At 42.6% G+C, this 18,021-nt stretch overlaps 2 protein-coding genes across 5 annotated transcripts in view; one reads left to right on the forward strand and one right to left on the reverse strand.

Annotated features, from left to right (window-relative positions):
* LOC141073768 (uncharacterized) overlaps positions 1–17,614 on the forward strand; it is a 57,694-nt gene extending 40,080 nt beyond the window's left edge. For 3 of the 4 annotated variants that reach the window (XM_073561177.1, XM_073561194.1, XM_073561184.1), the window contains exon 7: positions 16,205–17,614. In XM_073561177.1, the coding sequence (XP_073417278.1) occupies positions 16,205–17,475 (1,271 nt within the window). In that variant the 3' untranslated portion in view covers positions 17,476–17,614. The remainder of the gene's footprint in view (positions 1–16,204) is intronic. The other variant, XM_073561203.1, reaches the window with a different exon arrangement.
* The window catches only part of LOC141073481 (uncharacterized), a 349,087-nt gene that overhangs the window by 245,053 nt on the left and 86,013 nt on the right, over positions 1–18,021 (reverse strand). The gene's annotated exons all lie outside the window — the stretch shown is intronic.

An 18,021-nucleotide genomic window follows, 5' to 3' on the forward strand; every position in this document is an offset into this window, starting at 1 on the left:
AGGGTTGTGCTGTAAAAAATTAACTCAATCTCTGATGATCCCCCAAAGCACCATCAAATCTATTATCATCCATCAAATGTAAAGAACATGATACTACAAAAAACCTTATGTCAGGAACACCGCACTGCACTTGCTCACTCAGCCAGTGCGTGTGTCCTGAGTACAAAAACAGTGCTCAAAGATACCTGTGGAGCGGGGCAGCAGCGGTGACGATGCGTACTTCAGACTGTTAGGACCTGAAGCACGTGACTGCTGGGGGCGTGGCCTAAGCTCCACAGAGCTAGGAGCTGCAGGGAAACTCCTAGAAAGGTAACTACAGGACAATGTTACCAAGGGGCATAGACAGAGACAGAAATCAGATCAAGCCGGGTCAAAGCACGAGATAGCAGGACAGTACCAAAGGGTTAGACAGAGCGAATAGTCAGGACGTAGCAATAGATCAGAAAACCAGATGGGCAATGGACGGTACAAACTGCTACGGAGTAACAATAGCCAAGCCAGGAGGTCAGAACCGGAGAAGACAATAGTACCAAAACGAGAGACTGAGTACAGAGTGAGGGAACAGGCCAGGTCATACACGGGAATCAACAAGCAATGCAGAATACACGCACACCAGGGGGGTCGGTCAGACACACAGCCAGAGTAACAGTATAGCTGACAGAGAATGCTAGTCTGGAGTGAGTATAAATACCCCTCCCAGATCCAAAGAGAGGCCGGCAAAAGTTAACCCTGTGAGAACAGGACATTAACCATGTCCTAACCATGACACCTTACAAGAGAGGGCCAGCCATCAAAACTTTCAGCCTGGGCAAGGAGGGCATTTATCACAGAGGCAGCACAGAGACCAAAAGTAACACTGAAGGAGCTGCATAGTTCCCAAGTAGAGACTGGAGTATCAGTCCATACGACCACAATAAGCCATACACTCCATAGAGGTGGTTTTTATGAGAGGGTGGGTAGAAAAAAGCTTTTGCTTACACACAAAAATTGTAAGGCTCTTTTTGAGTTTGCAAAAGACATGTGAGGGACTCCCCATATGTTTGTTGGAAGGTGCTGTAGTCCGATGAGACCATAAGTGAACTTTTTGGCCACTAAGGTAAGTGCCAAACCAACAAAGCTCATCACCCCAAGAACATCATCCCCATAGTGAGACACGGTGGAGGCAGCATCTTGCTGTGGGGATGTGTTTCGGCAGCAAGGACAGGGAAAATAGCCCGAGTTGACGGGAAGATGAATAGTGTGAAATACAGGGATATTCTTGAGCAAAACCTGTTTCAGTCTGTCATTGACTTGACTGAGATTCCCCTTCCAGCAGGACAATAATCCAAAAGTGAAACATATACATGTTTTAGAGTGGACTAGTCAAAGCCTAGACCTTAATCCAATTGAGAATCTGTGGTCAGATTAGAAGATTGCTGTGCACCATGGGAACCATCTAACGAGAAGGAGCTGCAGCTGTTTTACCTTGAGGAATGTGTCAAGCTCCATGTCACCTAAGGATACTATTAAATACAGTAAGAAAAGAAAAGTTTTTAACAAATGTAAAAGTTCAAATCATCCCCTTTTTGCCCCATTAAAAATTAAACAAAAAAATACAATACACATATTTGGTATCGCCGCATTCAGAAATGTCCAATTTATCAAAATATTAAAAACAATAAGCATATGGTGTAACAGTAAAGAGAGAAAAAAATCAAAACCCCAGAATTACGGTTTGTTTGTTTTTTGGTCCCCACAACATTGCAACAAAATGCAATAAAAGGTGATTAAAACATTGTATCTACCCTTAAATAGTATCAGTAAAAACATCAGATCAAGGCGCAAACTATAAACTCATCTACACAGCCCCATATCCCAAAAAACATTACGGGTTTCGGAAAATTGGCAACAAAATGACCGTATTCCTTCACATCTGTTTTAGTCCCTCTCCAAGACTGTCACTACCTATAGTTGAAACCAGAAGTTTACATACACTATATAAAAAGACACATTTCATGTTTTTCTCAATATCTGACATGAAATCAGAATAAACCTTTCCCTCTTTAGGTCAATTAGGATTACCATAATTATTAACATTTGCCAAATGCCAGAATAATGAGAGAGAATGTTTTTAAGGCATTTTTTATTTACTTATGTGTCTTTTTATATAGTGCATGTAAACTTCTAGTTTCAACTGTACCTAACTAAAATATTTAAACTCTGTCTTAATGGATACTTTCCCTTCATAACACCTTAAGGCCATGTGCACACGATGCAGATTTGCAGCGTTTCCGCAGCGGATTTTACCGCACAGAAACGTTGCATATCCGCATTGTGATGTACAGTACCTTTAAAATGAATGGAAAAAAAAAAACGCTGTGCAGACGCTGCGGATTTTTCCGCGCGGTTTTCCTGCGGTACAAAATCCGCAGCATGTTACTCCTTTTGTGCGGTTTTCTATCTCCCCTGTTACCAAATCCGCAGGGGGAAGACCGCAATGGAAAACCGCACAAAAACCGCATGAAAACCGCGTGAAAAATGGAAGAAATCCGCAGGAAAAATGCAGGTCATTTGACCTGCGGTTTTCTTCCATTCTGCACGGAAAAATCCACAGGGCTCAAAACTCCGTCTGCACTCAGCCTTACATATAAAACCATCCCTTCACCAGAACTGCACTGCTAATTACAGATGTGGCTTTAATCTCCCTTCCATCTCTAAACTCCTGAAATACTTGATACATGCTTGTCTAATCCACTATCTCTCAGATAACTCTCTACTTGACCCTTCACAATCAGGTTTCCATTCTTTACATTCTAATGAAACTGCCCTTACTAAAGTCTGTAATTATCTACTAACAGGTAAATCCAAAGGTCACTACTCCCTGCTAATTCTCCTGGATCTCTGCAGCATCTGACACTGTGGACCATCAGCTCCTCCTCACCATGTTCTACTTCATTGGCCTCATGGAGACCATTTTCTCTTGGTTCTCCTCCTACCTTTCTGACAACTCCTTTACTGTATAATTTGCCAGTTATTCTTCCTCTAAGTTTCCACTTATTGTCGAGGCTCCTCAAGGTTCTGTCCTAAGCCCTCTCCTCTTCTGTCTATACACTGCCCCTTTAGAACAAACTATCAGCAGATTTTGTTTCCATCTACATACTGATAACACCCAATTATACACCTCTTCTTCTGACATCACTCTCAACCTAGTACAATATACCAGTGATTATCTGCCACTGACTCTAACATCACTTCCTCCTTCCATCTGAAACGGAAGATCTCCTAAACTGACCTTCTCATGTTTTCTCCCTCTACTCCCTCTACTAACCTACCTATGCCTGATGTTGAAATTGCCTTGGGTGGTTCAACTATAACTCCCAAGCAGCATACTTGAAGTTTTGAGGTAATATTTGACAAATAACTTTTATTCATTCCCTATATTCGATCACTCAATCTTTCATGTTATCTGCATCTTAAAAACATCTCCAGAATCCGACCTTTTCTCACCTTTTAAAACTGCAAAAATGTTACTGTCGCTCTTAATCATTTTGTCTGGACTGCTGCAACCCTCTACTGATTGGTTTCCCGCTTACCAAACTTTCTGCTCTCAGATTCATTCTGAATGCATCAGCCCGGATTGTATTTCTTGTATTTCTGTCAAGCAGCTACATCAATGTCTTCACCTTATGCCAGTTACAATAAAAACATATCTTTCACCCACAAAGCTCTCCACAGTTCGGCACCACCATGCATCTTCTCCTTCAGTGTATCGCCTTACCCGTTCTCTCTGTTCTGCAACTGATCTAGGTCTAACATCCTCCAAAATCTAATCCTCCCACTTCAGTCTCCAAAACTTCTCTTGTGCTGTGCCTATTTTCTGGAATGCATTTCCCCGGATGATCCAATTAAAGAGGTTGTAGACTACTTCTACATTGATGATCTATGATGATGACCTAAGGATAAAGGGCCTTTTATACATGGCGATATCGCTAAAGCATCACCAATTTTGTGACGCAACAGTGATATCGCTAGCGGTCTTGCTACATGTGACACTTGCCTCCGACTGGCCCCCCCCCCGCTGAATATCGCTGATTCGCGAGAACGTCCTGGGCCGTTTTCCTCTCGCTGGAGTCCCGCTGGTGCCGATGTGTAATGCATGGACGCAGGCGGAAGATGTCATCAGCGCTGCCGTCTGACAGGTAAGTAATGACCGCCGAGGATCGCTGCGTTGCTGGTGAGACCTGCCTGATTGGCAGCTCACTAGCGACCATTTAGTGATGCACCAGTGATCCTGACCGGGTCGTATCGTTGTCGGGATCGCTAATGCATCGCTAAATGTAACGGGACCTTAAGTCATCAATATCTGATTCGGCACCCAACACCCCCAGCTGATCAGCTTTTAACTGCCGCGGCAGCTGCGGGCCGGAAGTGCTTACTTATGGTGCTGACCAAATATTTGTATTGGCCACCGCAGCGTACTACACATCTGTCTCCTATACAAATCAATAGGAGGCGGATATACAATAACATGCCCTGGCCTCTACAAATAGACAGACAAGCTCCGCAAGTAAGTACTTCCGGCCAGCGGCTGCCACCACCACCGATGACAGCTGATCAACTAGGTGCTGGAACCCAGCCGATGAGACATTGATGGCTTATCCTAAGGATAGGCCATAAATGTAAAAGTAATGGATAACCTCCTTAATACCTAGCCCCAAGTTTTTAAGGGTGCTTTACAAACACGTCTCTTTAGACAGGTTTATAACCTCACTCCAGTAATCTAACTTTTCACTGTTCACCCTTTCTAAAATTTCCTCATAATCTGGTTTCTCCTATTCATCTGTCTCCACACCCTCCATGCACTCAATAGCGCTTGGTAACTGTATAAATACTGACTAACCGAATCATACAGCTTTGTCATAACCCCTAATTATAATGATGGACCATACAGGACAAGCACTTTTTATCTAATGTATCCCACTATTTCCTCATAAATTGTAAGCTTTTGATCAGGGCCCTAACTCCTCCTGTAACTGTTGAACTATGTGTTACGTTATAATGTCCTTATTATTTGTTCATGTCTCCGCTTAACTGTAAAGTGCTGCTGAATATGTTGGCACAATATAAATAGTCATTATTATATGTTCCCCTGTTTACCCTGTCAATAATCCTCCTCCACCCGTCCAGGTCAGGGGCAGTCTTGAGCACGAGGTACAAAAAATCCTTGACTCTCTGTTTGTGAAAGGTTCTCTTTAATATCTTGTTCATTGGAAGGGTTATAGGCCAAATGAAAAATCATGGGTCTCAGCTACTAACATTAATGAGGACAACCTGATGAAAAGATTTCACAGAGTCGTCCACTACTAAGACTGGAAGTGCTCTTTTTGAATTGGTCATACATTAGCAGTCCATCGGCACCATCTCTCCCCTCCATTCTCCTGCTGGTGCCAATTAGTAAGGCTGAATTCAGAAAATAGTATTTGTCCGTTAAGATGGGCATATGAATAGCACCACACAGTTATATAGCCCTCTTGGAACTGTACAGAAAAAAGTATATATTATAATATGTGTGGTGCTATCATATCACCACTTTTATTGTAATATATGTCTATACAGCGCGAGTGGTGGAAGTAACTGTGTGGTGCACTGTGCTATGTATATAGAACAGCTTGAGTCCAGGGGATTGCTATATACACAGCGCCGTAATAATATATACCATATCTCCCCCTATCACCACACCATATGGTATGTAGTTCTATACAGCTCCCTTGAAGCTATGTATATTATTATGGCGCTGTGTATATATAGCAATCACCTGGACTCACGCCGTTCTATATACATAGCACAGTGCACCACACAGTTACATGGATCCACTGGAGCTGTAGAGAAATTTATGTTATACTAGCTGACGAGCCTGGCGCTGCCCGGGCATAGTAACTAACTGTGGTTAGTTATAGCAAATTATAATTATCCTCCATCCCATAGTCCCGTGCCCATATACCCATCATACATATTCACGATCCCATAGGCCCGTGCCCATATACCCATCGTACATATCCTCCATCCCATAGTGCCATTCCCATATACCCATCATACATATTCGCCATCCCATAGTCGAGTGCCCATATTCCCATCACACATCCTTCATCTCATAGTCCCATGCCCATATACCCATCATACATATCCTCCATCCCATAGTCCCATGCCCATATACCCGTCATACATATCCTCCATCCCATAGTCCAGTGCCCATATACCCATCACAAATCCTCCATCCCATAGTCCCGTGCCCATATACCCATCATACATATCCTCCATCCCATAGTCCAGTGCCCATATACCCATCACACATCCTCCATCCCATAGTCAACCATTATGACATCATAATGAGCGGCGGGAATTGCAACCTATGATGACATCAGCGTCGCCATGGCAACCATTATGACATCATAATAAGGGGCGGGGCTTGATACACACACTTTTTCCCCATTATGTAGATAGGGGCAAAATTGTTTGGTGAATTGGAACGCGCGGGGGTTAAAATTTCGCCTCACAATATAGCCTAGGACACTCTCGGGGTCCAGACGTGTGACTGTGCCAAATTTTGTGGCTGCAGCTGCGACGGTGTGGTTGCCAATCCCGGACACACACACACACACACACACACACACACTTACACTTACACTTACACTTACACTTGAGCTTTATATATTACATGAGAAAAACAGAGGAATAGAGTCTAGGCTATTTTAGAAAAATAGTAAAGTTTTGTTTATCACAATAAAATGACATAGAAATTCATATATATGCAAAAAATGTTGACAAAAAATGTTGACAGAGTACGAGTGAGCAGAGACAATTAACAAAAAGTATGTGAGCATCATAAAGTGACCTATATTCTGTCCCTGGGGCCTGTGGCTGCAAATATGGCTCTGTGAGATGCTGGATCTCTTCACCTTACTTACAATTGGTGACGGTCACAGATAGCTCAACTCAGCTGCCGGCACACATGTTATGAAGAATCCAGAAGAGACTTTGATTTCTTTAAGAATTCTTGTAGAATGCATACAAACAGCAGCAGGTAAAAAAGACTTTCTTCAGACAGGCTGAAAGCATATGTGCTTCTAATGAAGCCAAGATGGAGAATGAGACACAGGAGGAAGAAGAAGGAAGTGACATCACACCCAGAAGAGGGAGACAGAGACACAGAAGGGACAAACTTGATGACTTGATGAAAAGGGAGGATTTTTGCTATGCAAAACACAGGAACACATAGCAACAGTAAAACAATATGAGATACTGCAATACAGCATGTAAAATGCATAGGACAGTCTGTAAAATGTCTCATTCATGGGACATAACACTCCCCGTCTGAAATCTATAGATTTCATAATTTTTATAATGTCCTCTGGAGATGCCGCTGTAGGCCTGAAAAACAAAGGGAAAACAAACATACAAGTAAATAACAACACCAGTTGTAGTCCAGTTGGCATGGTCCAATCTTCAGTTGGAGGCATGAAGTCCTCAACAGCGGACTAGTCCAAGTCCAAACGTAAACCCATCTTCAGATTGGGGAAGCCGCAACGTGCAAACACTTCCACCAACCCAACAATCCGCTGGAGAAAGTTCAAATGTTAGAATGTTCCAACACAGCTGAAGGAATATATGGTGGTAGGCTCCCCGGCGTGAGCTGTGTCCATAAACAACAACTTTCATGTGATGTCTTCTGACCATCTTGAGAAGCGCTCAAATGGAGAGACCTCAGTTTCAATTTTGGTATCACAGAAGTGTAGTGAGTAGAAATGATTGGTCTGATCTCTTTGTCAGACTCTGGTTCCACCAGCTCGTAAATGTTGTTGGAGTCCCTTGAACTGGGATCCTCGTACAGGAGCCTTGGAGGTGACACCCATATGTTGTCATTGAGTTTAGACGCTGCGGTGAGTCTCGTCCCTCGGTCAGCTGGATTCATGTCATTAGGGATGTAGTACCACTGGTCAGGGGTAGAAAAGCTTCTGATATGCTCTACTCTATTGCTGACACAGACATAAAATTGTTTTGTTTGGTTATAGCTATAACCAAGTAACACTTTACTGTCTTAGAAGGTAAATGAATCAATAGCAATGTCCATTTCATCCTTTATAGCTTCAGCTAACTCCACTGGCAGAACGGCGGTACAAAGTTTGAATCTTGGAACAGAGTGAGCAGGTTTCGGGGTTAGTTTTGCCTTACCGAGGATGAATCCACAATGCACCTTGTTACCTTCTTCCAAAGTCTTCAGGTAGGCTACGGCAGCTATAGCCTCTGTAGAAGCATCGGGGAAAATGTGGACTTCTCTTCTGATGGTGGCTGAAAGGGTGCCTGGGGAATAACAACGTGGGACTTGGAAGTGCTCTAAGACCTTCAGAGACTTCTTTCACGGCTCCCACCTTTGTTGTTTCTGGGACGGTAGCGGAGTGTCCCAATCCGTACTCTCGGCGGTCAACTGTCTCAACGGTATCTTGCCTTGAATGGTGATGGGTGCGATAAACCCGAGAGGATCATAGATGCTGTTCACAACAGATAGGACTCCTCTTTTAGTGAAAAGTTTATCGCAAGCTGACACCTGGAAAGTGAATGTGTCCTGCTTAATATCCCAAAGCAGACTGAGGCTGCGTTGCGTGGGAGGAACGTCAGAACCCAGAACAAGATCCCTTACACCAGCAGCGTGATCCACAGATGGAAATGCTTTCATTACCTTTTCACTGTTGGAGATGATTTTGTGGAGTCTAAGGTTCGCTGTTGACAGCATTTCCTGAGTCCTAGAGAGCAGATTGATAGTCTCTTCACTTGTGGGAAGAGACTTAAGCCCATCATCTACGTAGAGGTTTCTTTCCACAAATAGACGAGCATCAGACCCATACTCTATCTCACCTTCCCGTGCTGTCCGTCTTAGTCCATAGATGGCCACTGCAGACGAGGAGCTGTTCCCGAAGACATGCACCTTCATCCTGTAGTCTATGACCTTGTTGCGGACGTCATTGTCTTTGTGCCATATGAATCTGAGGTAGTTTCTGCTGTCTTCTCTCATGGTAAAGCAATAAAACATTTGTTGAATGTCGGCCATTACTGTGACACATTCTTGTCTGAAGCGAATCAGTACTCCTATAAGGCTGTTGTTTAGATTAGGCCCAGTGAGGAACAGGCTATTTAGGGAGATGCCTTCATACTGAGCACTGGAGTCAAACACCACTCTGATTTGGTCAGGTTTGCGCAGATGGTAGACACCAAAGGATGGAAGATACCAGCAGTCTTCACCTTTTAGCGAGGGTGCGGGTTCCGCGTGACCTCTATCAAAGATCAAAGTGATCGGACCCAAAGAGTGGTCGTAAATGGCTGCACATCCAGTTGGAAGAATGTCTCAAGTGGGGTACCACAGGGCTCTGTCCTGGGCCCTGTATTGTTCAACATCTTTATCAACGATTTTGATGAAGGAATTGAGGGTAAACTGATTAAATTTGCTGATGACACAAAGCTAGGAGGGATAGCTAATACTAGAGAAGAGAGAGAGAGGATTCAAAAAGATTTAAATAAACTGGAGAAGTGGGCAGCAACTAACAGAATGGTTTTTAACAGGGAGAAATGCAAAGTACTACATCTGGGCAATAAAAATGAAAAAAGCATATATAGAATGGGAGGAATAGGGCTAAGTGACAGCACATGTGAAAAAGACTTGGGTATACTAATAGATCACAGACTGAATATGAGTCAACAGTGTGATGCAGCAGCAAAAAAGGCAAATGCAATTCTAGGATGTATTAACAGAAGCATACAGTCTAGATCACGTGAAGTCATTATTTCCCTCTACTCCTCTTTGGTCAGACCTCATCTGGAATATTGTGTCCAGTTTTGGGCACCACATTTTAAAAAAGACATCAACAAACTGGAGCAAGTTCAGAAAAGAGCGACCAGAATGGTGACCGGTCTGCAAACCCTATCTTATGAGGAAAGGTTGCAGGATTTGGGAATGTTTAGTTTGCAAAAGAGAAGACTGAGAGGAGACTTAATAGCTGTCTACAAATATCTAAAGGGCTGTCACATTGTAGAAGGATCAACTTTATTCTCATTTGCACAAGGAAAGACTAGAAGCAATGGGATGAAACTGAATGGGAGGAGACACAGATCAGATATTAGAAAAAACTTTTTGACAGTTAGAGTGATCAATGAGTGGAACAGACTGCCACGAGAAGTGGTGAGTTCTCCTTCAATGGAAGTCTTCAAACAGAGGCTGGACAGACATCTGACTGGGATGATTTAGAGAATCCTGCCTTGAGCAGGGGGTTGGACCAGATGGCCCAGGAGGTCCCTTCCAACTCTACGATTCTATGATTCTATGATATTCTGCATGAAGTCGACAAAATGTTTCTCCATTTCTGGCCTTCTCTTTAAGGTGCGTTTTAGGGATGAAAACCTTGCTGTTGCTTGTTGCAGAGTATGAGGTAGCCTTGTTCTTGGAGAACGAAAAGGGAAAGGTGCTACCCAGCTATTTGAATCGTCTTGGGCAAATTCCTTTTCCATAATATTTATAAATTCTTTGTCCTCCCTTGCAGGTGCTAGCTGGTTGTCTTCTCTTGTAGAGTTGAACACTGTTGACCTGAGGTCATCATTACGGGACAGGAATATGTTTGTGTCGTCATAGGTTTCTTTCTTCCACTTGTCGCTTATCTTCTCTTTCACCCAGTAATGATATGGGCATGGTTGAAAGTAAGTGCTGCGACCATTCGGTAGGACGTGAGTCTTAATTGAGGAAATCCTCGTGGGTCTCTTCATCTTTTCTATACAGACATTGCCTATGATAACCCAACCTAGGTCAAGGTGTTGAGCAAATGGAGCATCGTGTGGCCCATTGATTTGCTGATGTACCTTGTGAAGTTGCAGAATGTCTCTGCCAAGCAGGATCAGGATGTTTGCGCTGTTGTCGAGAGCTGGTATCTTGCCTGCCAAAGTCTTTTGATGAAGGTGATGGAGTGCAGCCTCTGGAGTTGGAATTTCCTCTGTTGGACGGTATCTGGTTGCATTCGACCAGAGAGGGTAAGGGTATCTCCACATTGTTCTCAAGAGAAGACGCCATGAGTCCATTGGCTCTTCTCCCAGAGACCTCCGTAACACCACTGCAGGTGCCTATGGTGTAGGGGCGAGAGTTTCCCTTTACTTCAAATATATCAAAGAGTTCTGACCTTGCAAGTGACCGGTTGCTCTGATCGTCCAGGATAACATACACCCTTGCGGTTTTCTCTGGTCAACCCTTGGGATACACATTCACCAGGCATATCTTCAAACACGACTTGTCACAGAGGCCTTCTCCGCAGACTTCTGTGCATGAAGAAGAAATTGAGATAGAACTCACTGTTTGAATAGCGTACTCCCCGCCTTGCCTCGTGGTGTGGGAAGGCATAAGCTGTGCAGTGTTAGATTGGGATGGATGGAGCGCTTGCACATGCTCTTCCCTGTCACACTCCAAACACTTAATAGATATTTTACAGTCCTTAGCAAAGTGTTCAGTAGAAGCGCAGCACCTGTAACATATCCCAAAGTTCTTCAGAAGCTCTTCGCGTTCCTGGAGTGGTTTCTTTCTGAAGCCGATGCACTTCTTTATGGGATGAGGTTTCTTGTGAATGGGACACATATGATTAGGATTCTCAACCTTCTCACCTTTGTCGCTCTTATCTTGTGATACTGAAGGTGTGGGAAGAACATCCGTCTTGTTGACGGACATTGGAGCTCGGCGGTTCCTGTAGTTAGGACATGGACTGTCGTGTTTAGGAGATGAAACAGGGTCGCTGTGTTCTCCATAGGAAAACTTGGATCGGTCTTACACTCTGCAATATTTTCGATGAACTCGCAGAAGTAGGAAAATGGAGGGAAGGAGACTTGTTTTTCCCTTTTTGTATTTTGATTCTAGCATGGCCCACTTATTTTGGATATTGGACAGCAGCTTGGAAACCATTGGGTTTACCCCATGAGCAGTGTCCAGGTAGCTGAGGCCAGACACGTACGGGTCTGCTTTGGCCAGCTGAAGCTCTAACAGGAGGTCGCTGAGCTCTTGGAACCTTGTACTGTCCTTATTAGATACCTTTGGAAAATCCTCTAGTCGCTTGAACCGGGCCTTTTCTATGGCCTCAGGACTGCCATAGCTTCTTTCTAGCCTCTTCCATGCAGCGGAGAGACGCGCAATGGGATAACTGATGTGGACGGATTTAAGTCTCTTGACCCGATCCGTGGATTGTGGTCCAAGCCACCTGATTAGCAGGTCTAGCTCTTCAGCGGCGGTGATGCCGAGGTCACTGATTATGGTTTTAAAGGTGCACTTCCAACCCCTGTAGTTCTCAGGTTTATCGTCAAACTTTGTAAGACCGGTCTTAGTTAGATCACGCCGAATCATGTACCTTGCAAGGCCGGTCATATCTGCATTCTCCAATTTTGGAAGAACCGTTGCTGGCTGGATAGCATTGTTCCTACTGTCTGTGCTTTGACCTTGGAATGCAGGTACGTATGGGGCAGCGTAGGCGTTCAGTCCATTAACTGGCTTAATGAGCTTAGTTTCTGCCACACATGGGACTGGAATTGTGTGACTGACCGGAGTGTGGTGACTTGCCTGCATATTGGCCTGCACATATGTTTCTGTGTATGAGATTTGGTGAGGTGCAGGTTTCCGGTACATTTCGGTGCACAGAGGAGGATCAGGATGCAAGGTTGGCAGCGTATTGTACTGACCTTCAGCGCAGGATGCGGGTAAGCAATCTGTGTCCTGTTGTCTCAGGGGAGCATCTGTGCGGTCAGGAAGGATTGTAGGAGCAGGGGTAGCACTGTACTGGCTTTGTACATAGTCTCAAGTACGCTTAAGAGGGTCTTCAGTATCAAAATCACTTAAACTGATGCTGTCTCTTTGGCTCCCACTGATGGCTTGTTCCAGGACCTTTAACCTTGCCATGGCTATGGCGTGTTCGCGTTAATTCTCTAGGGCCTCTATTTTCATCTCAGTTTCCTTTTGAGCGAAGGCAGCTTGTATTTTAGTGGCCTCGGCTTCTGCATGTGCCTTTATGAGCTGTTCGCTGAGGGTTGAAGATTTTGAGGAGCGTGATTTAGATAATCGCTTTGACTGTCTGGCCGAGCCAGAAATACAAGATGACATCTCGGCCATTAGCGCGATTCTTGCCTCTGTCTTGGCTTTTATATTGCGCACCATGCTTTCTCTCTGAGTTAAGTTGTTGGAAAGCTTGCAGCTCTTTGCAGGTAACTAATGGATTAAGTCTCTTTAACACTGAGATGTACTGGTCTGCTATTTTTGCATAACATTGATAATCTGCGCACAGTTGTGCAAGGGTTCCCTCTGGTGGTCGTTGGAGAGAAGCCGGCTGAGACAGGCTGTCTGTGAATCGGCAGTTTTTGCCATAGCTCTGCTGTAGCACGAAGAAGATCATGTTTACTGGATTCTAGATTTTCCCTTATTTTCCATGTTGGCTTTGTGGGACGTCTAGCCTTCTCACTAAATGGTGGATCAAGTTCTATGCACTCTTCCTCTGACAATGGATCTGGCAGAGACCGTGTAGTCATTCCTTCAGCCATCCTGATTCACAGGGAGAAGGGGAGCTGTATAGTCTCTTATATGCCGAGAGTGGATGCTCTGCAGGAAGTTCTGAAGCTTTATAGAAGCTGTGGGCTTTAAAGATGAATCTGGTAAGTTTTTTTTACTATTCTGTCCCCGGGGCCTGTGGCTGCAAATATGGCTCTGTGATATGCTGGATCTCTTCACCTTACTTACAATTGGCGACGGTCACAGATAGCTCAACTCAGCTGCCGGCACACATGTTATGAAGAATCCAGAAGAGACTTTGATTTCTTTAAGAATTCTTGTTGAATGCATACAAACAGCAGCAGGTAAAAAAGACTTTCTTCAGACAGGCTGAAAGCATATGTGCTTCTAATGAAGCCAAGATGGAGAATGAGACACTTGAGGAAGAAGAAGGAAGTGACATCACACCCAGAAGAGGGAGACAGAGACACAGAAGGGACAAACTTGATGGAAAGGGAGGATTTTTGCTATGCAAAACACAGGAACACATAGCAACAGTAAAACAATATGAGAGACTGCAATACAGCATGTCAAATGCACAGGACAGTCTGTAAAATGTCTCATTCATGGGACATAACAACCTATATACCCTAGACTGTAACAGGGGTACCCTCCTTCCACACTAAGACACGTTAGGCATATAGTAAGAGCCACAGATTAAAAATCATCATCTTTTGGGCCAAATAGTCCTAAATTGTAAGTACATCCTAAAATGGAATAGTGAGAATAGGATACTCAGGTTTTCCAAGGTGCTGGCTGCCAGGAATAAAACACCCCAGACCTATGCCTATAATTACATTGGTCCTATATAGTACAAGTCCCGTTTTCTCTTCCCCTGAAGAAGGAAGTCCACACCGAAATATGCGTTGGGGATCGGTTCTCCTGCCTCCACCTCCTAAACATGATGGGTAATGACTAATCTAGCTAGCCTATTTATTTAATTTGACAATCTATGACTATGTAGTCTCGGATTTTATAAATAAAATAAGGCCTCTTTCCTTGGCTGCTCTTGTTCTCCAATGGTCTGACTTGCCACTAGTACTATATAGGACCAATGTAATTATAGGCATTGGTCTGGGGTGTTTTATTCCTGGCAGCCAGCACCTTGGAAAACCTGAGTATCCTATTCTCACTATTCCATTTTAGGATATACTTACAATTTAGGACTATTTGGCCCAAAAGATGATGACTTTTAATCTGTGGCTCTTACTATATGCCTAACATGTCTTAGTGTGGAAGCGGGGTACCCCTGTTACGGTCTAGGCTATATAGGTCACTGTATGATGCTCACATACTTTTTGTTAATTGCCTCTGCTCACTCATACTCTGTAAACGTTTTTTGCATATATATGAATTTTATTGTGATAAATAAACTTTACTATTTTTCTAAAATAGCATAGACTCTATTCCTCTGTTTTTCTCATCTAAATATGAGTCGCTGCTTTGATGCATTCTGGGTAAAAGGGTGACGATTGCACCACAACTGGATAGGTAAGTATGATTTGGAGATTTGTTATATTAGAAATTTATATTGTAGTAAGAATGGTGATATTATAGCACCACACATAATATATATTATTTTATATACAGTAGAGCTATGTAACTGTGGTGCACCATGCTAATGTATATAGAACTGCTGGAGTTCAGAAAATGTAATTGGGTGTACTTCTCAGTGTCTGTATTATTCAGTGTGTATGTCTATAGGGTATAATTCTAAGTATAAACTCTTATTGTTTACATTTGGAGGTGTGGTAAATTTTAAGCATCTGTGAATTTTTGTCCAGAAAAAATATAATGGTTGGATGGTAGCCCTGAATATACAAGTATAATTAACTTCTATCAGTGTTTGTTCTCTGCTGTATTGTCTGAGTCAGACTGCAAACTATTTAAGCTCCTAAAATCCGGCTGTCCACTGCAAGTTATAATCTGACTTGCTTCTCTGAAATGTGTGTGGACAGTCCTGATTTTTTTACCTTAGATCACTTTTTACAATGCTTTTTTACGATATTGACCTCCTGGTTTTGACCGGGTTACCCGACCATTCTCTTGCCTCTGGTTCACTTCTCTGGATAGCAACTCTTCGAAGGAAGCAATCCAGTTGACCCAATTGTGAAACCAGATCCCCTATACAAGGTTTGAGGGGTGAAGGCCATAGTTCCTCTGGAACTTGCCAGATGGAGTGGCTTGTGCCAAATCTGTCCAGTGTAGCTTTTTTTTTTTTTTTAACCAGCAGCCTCTGACAGACACAACAATATGGCTAAGACCAGTCCTGCTTTTTACATGTTTTTTCCTCCATGCTACAGTGCTTGTACCTGTCAGAGAGTGCATGAGATGAAATCAACTAATAAAACTGATTAGAGGCCTCATGAGTCTCTCCTGGAAATGATTGGTGACAGACACAGTGAAATATGACCCTACAGAGAAAAAGGCTACAAAAGAGAAGTGAAAATTGTAAAGCTCACAACCTGGTGGTCTGACGCAATAAACTATCAGCCCCTCTTTTGTGGTCTACCGTCTAAGTCTGTATAGAATTGAATTCTATTACGGTTTGTATGGAAATGATAAAGTATATAAATATTAACATAATTCAGATGCAGTGTTAGTTAAAAATATCAGTTTTATTCTTGACAGATGACTGTACAAGGAGCTCCGAGGGACATGTGATATTCTCTGATTTTGCAGAACATAATTGGGGTAGCACACTAGATACATGTGAAGAACATGAAGCTTTCGCAGATACACCTCAAGCTCATCTAAGTAAAAATCTGTCACTTGATACTTTTGAAAAGATTCTCTCTTCTGCTCCATCAAAGACAAATATGCAAAATGAAAGTCAAAGAAGTGCTGTTGAAAATGAAATGGCTTACATATGGGAGAAATCATTTTCATGCTCAGAATGTGGAAAATATTACAGTACTAAATCACACCTTGTTGCACATCAGAGAATGCACTCAGTGGGGAAGCCACATTCATGTTCAGAATGTGGGAAATGTTTTACAGAAAAATCATATCTGGTTGAACATCAGAGAATTCACACAGGAGAAAAGCCATTTTCATGTTCAGAATGTGGAAAATGTTTTAATTGGAAAGGAAGTCTTCGTAGGCATCAGAAAATTCACACAGGGGAGAAGCCATTTTCATGTTCAGAATGTGGGAAATGTTATAGTCAAAAATTCATACTTATAGACCATCAAAGAACTCACACAGGGGAAAAGCCATTTTCATGCTCAGAATGTGGGAAATGTTTTAACCGGAAAGCAACTCTTGTCACCCATCTGAGAATTCACACAGGGGAAAAGCCATTTTCATGTTCAAAATGTGGGAAATGTTACAGTGTGAAAGAGGAACTTGAAATGCATGAGAGAATTCACACAGTGGAGGATTCATTTTCAAGCTCCAAATGTGGGAAATCATTTAAACAGCAATCAGTTTTAACAGGACATCAGAAAGTTCACACAGGGAAGAAGCAGTTTTCATGCTCAGAATGTGGGAATTGTTTTATAGACATATCAAATCTTGTTGAACATCAGCAAATTCACACAAGGGAGAAGCCATTTACCTGTTCAGAATGTGGAAAATGTTTTACTATGAAAGGAAATCTTGTTAGTCATCAGTTAACTCACAAAGGGGAGAAGCCATTTTCATGTGCAGAATGTGGTAAAAATTTCATTAGTAATTCAAGGCTTGTTGTGCATCAGAGAAATCACATAGGGCAGAAACCATTTTCATGTTCAGAATGTGGGAAATGTTTTAGGGATAAATCAGAACTTTATATACATCAAAGAACTCATACAGGGGAGAAGCCATTTTCATGTTCGAATTGTGGGAAATGTTTTCATCGGAAATCAATTCTTGTCAGACATCAGAAAACTCACACAGGGAAGTAGCCATATTTGCACTAGAAAAACATAAGTTATTTTAAAGTCACTAGTCTACAAAAGAAAGGGAAAGTGATTAGTGCAATAAATGATTATTAGAAAATATATACCATTACGTATCAATGACCATTTATTGAAAACTAAAAAGTTTAAAATAATACTTGTACAGTGGGGAAAAAAAGTATTTAGTCAGTCAGCAATAGTGCAAGTTCCACCACTTAAAAAGATGAGAGGCGTCTGTAATTTACATCATAGGTAGACCTCAACTATGGGAGACAAACTGAGAAAAAAAAATCCAGAAAATCACATTGTCTGTTTTTTTTTCATTTTATTTGCATATTATGGTGGAAAATAAGTATTTGGTCAGAAACAAAATTTCATCTCAATACTTTGTTGGCAATGACAGAGGTCAAACGTTTTCTGTAAGTCTTCACAAGGTTGCCACACACTGTTGTTGGTATGTTGGCCCATTCCTCCATGCAGATCTCCTCTAGAGCAGTGATGTTTTTGGCTTTTCGCTTGGCAACACGGACTTTCAACTCCCTCCAAAGGTTT

Source organism: Dendrobates tinctorius, unplaced genomic scaffold, assembly GCF_039654945.1.
Source record: "Dendrobates tinctorius isolate UK_male_01 unplaced genomic scaffold, ASM3965494v1 ptg000014l, whole genome shotgun sequence".
Lineage (NCBI taxonomy): Eukaryota > Metazoa > Chordata > Amphibia > Anura > Dendrobatidae > Dendrobates > Dendrobates tinctorius.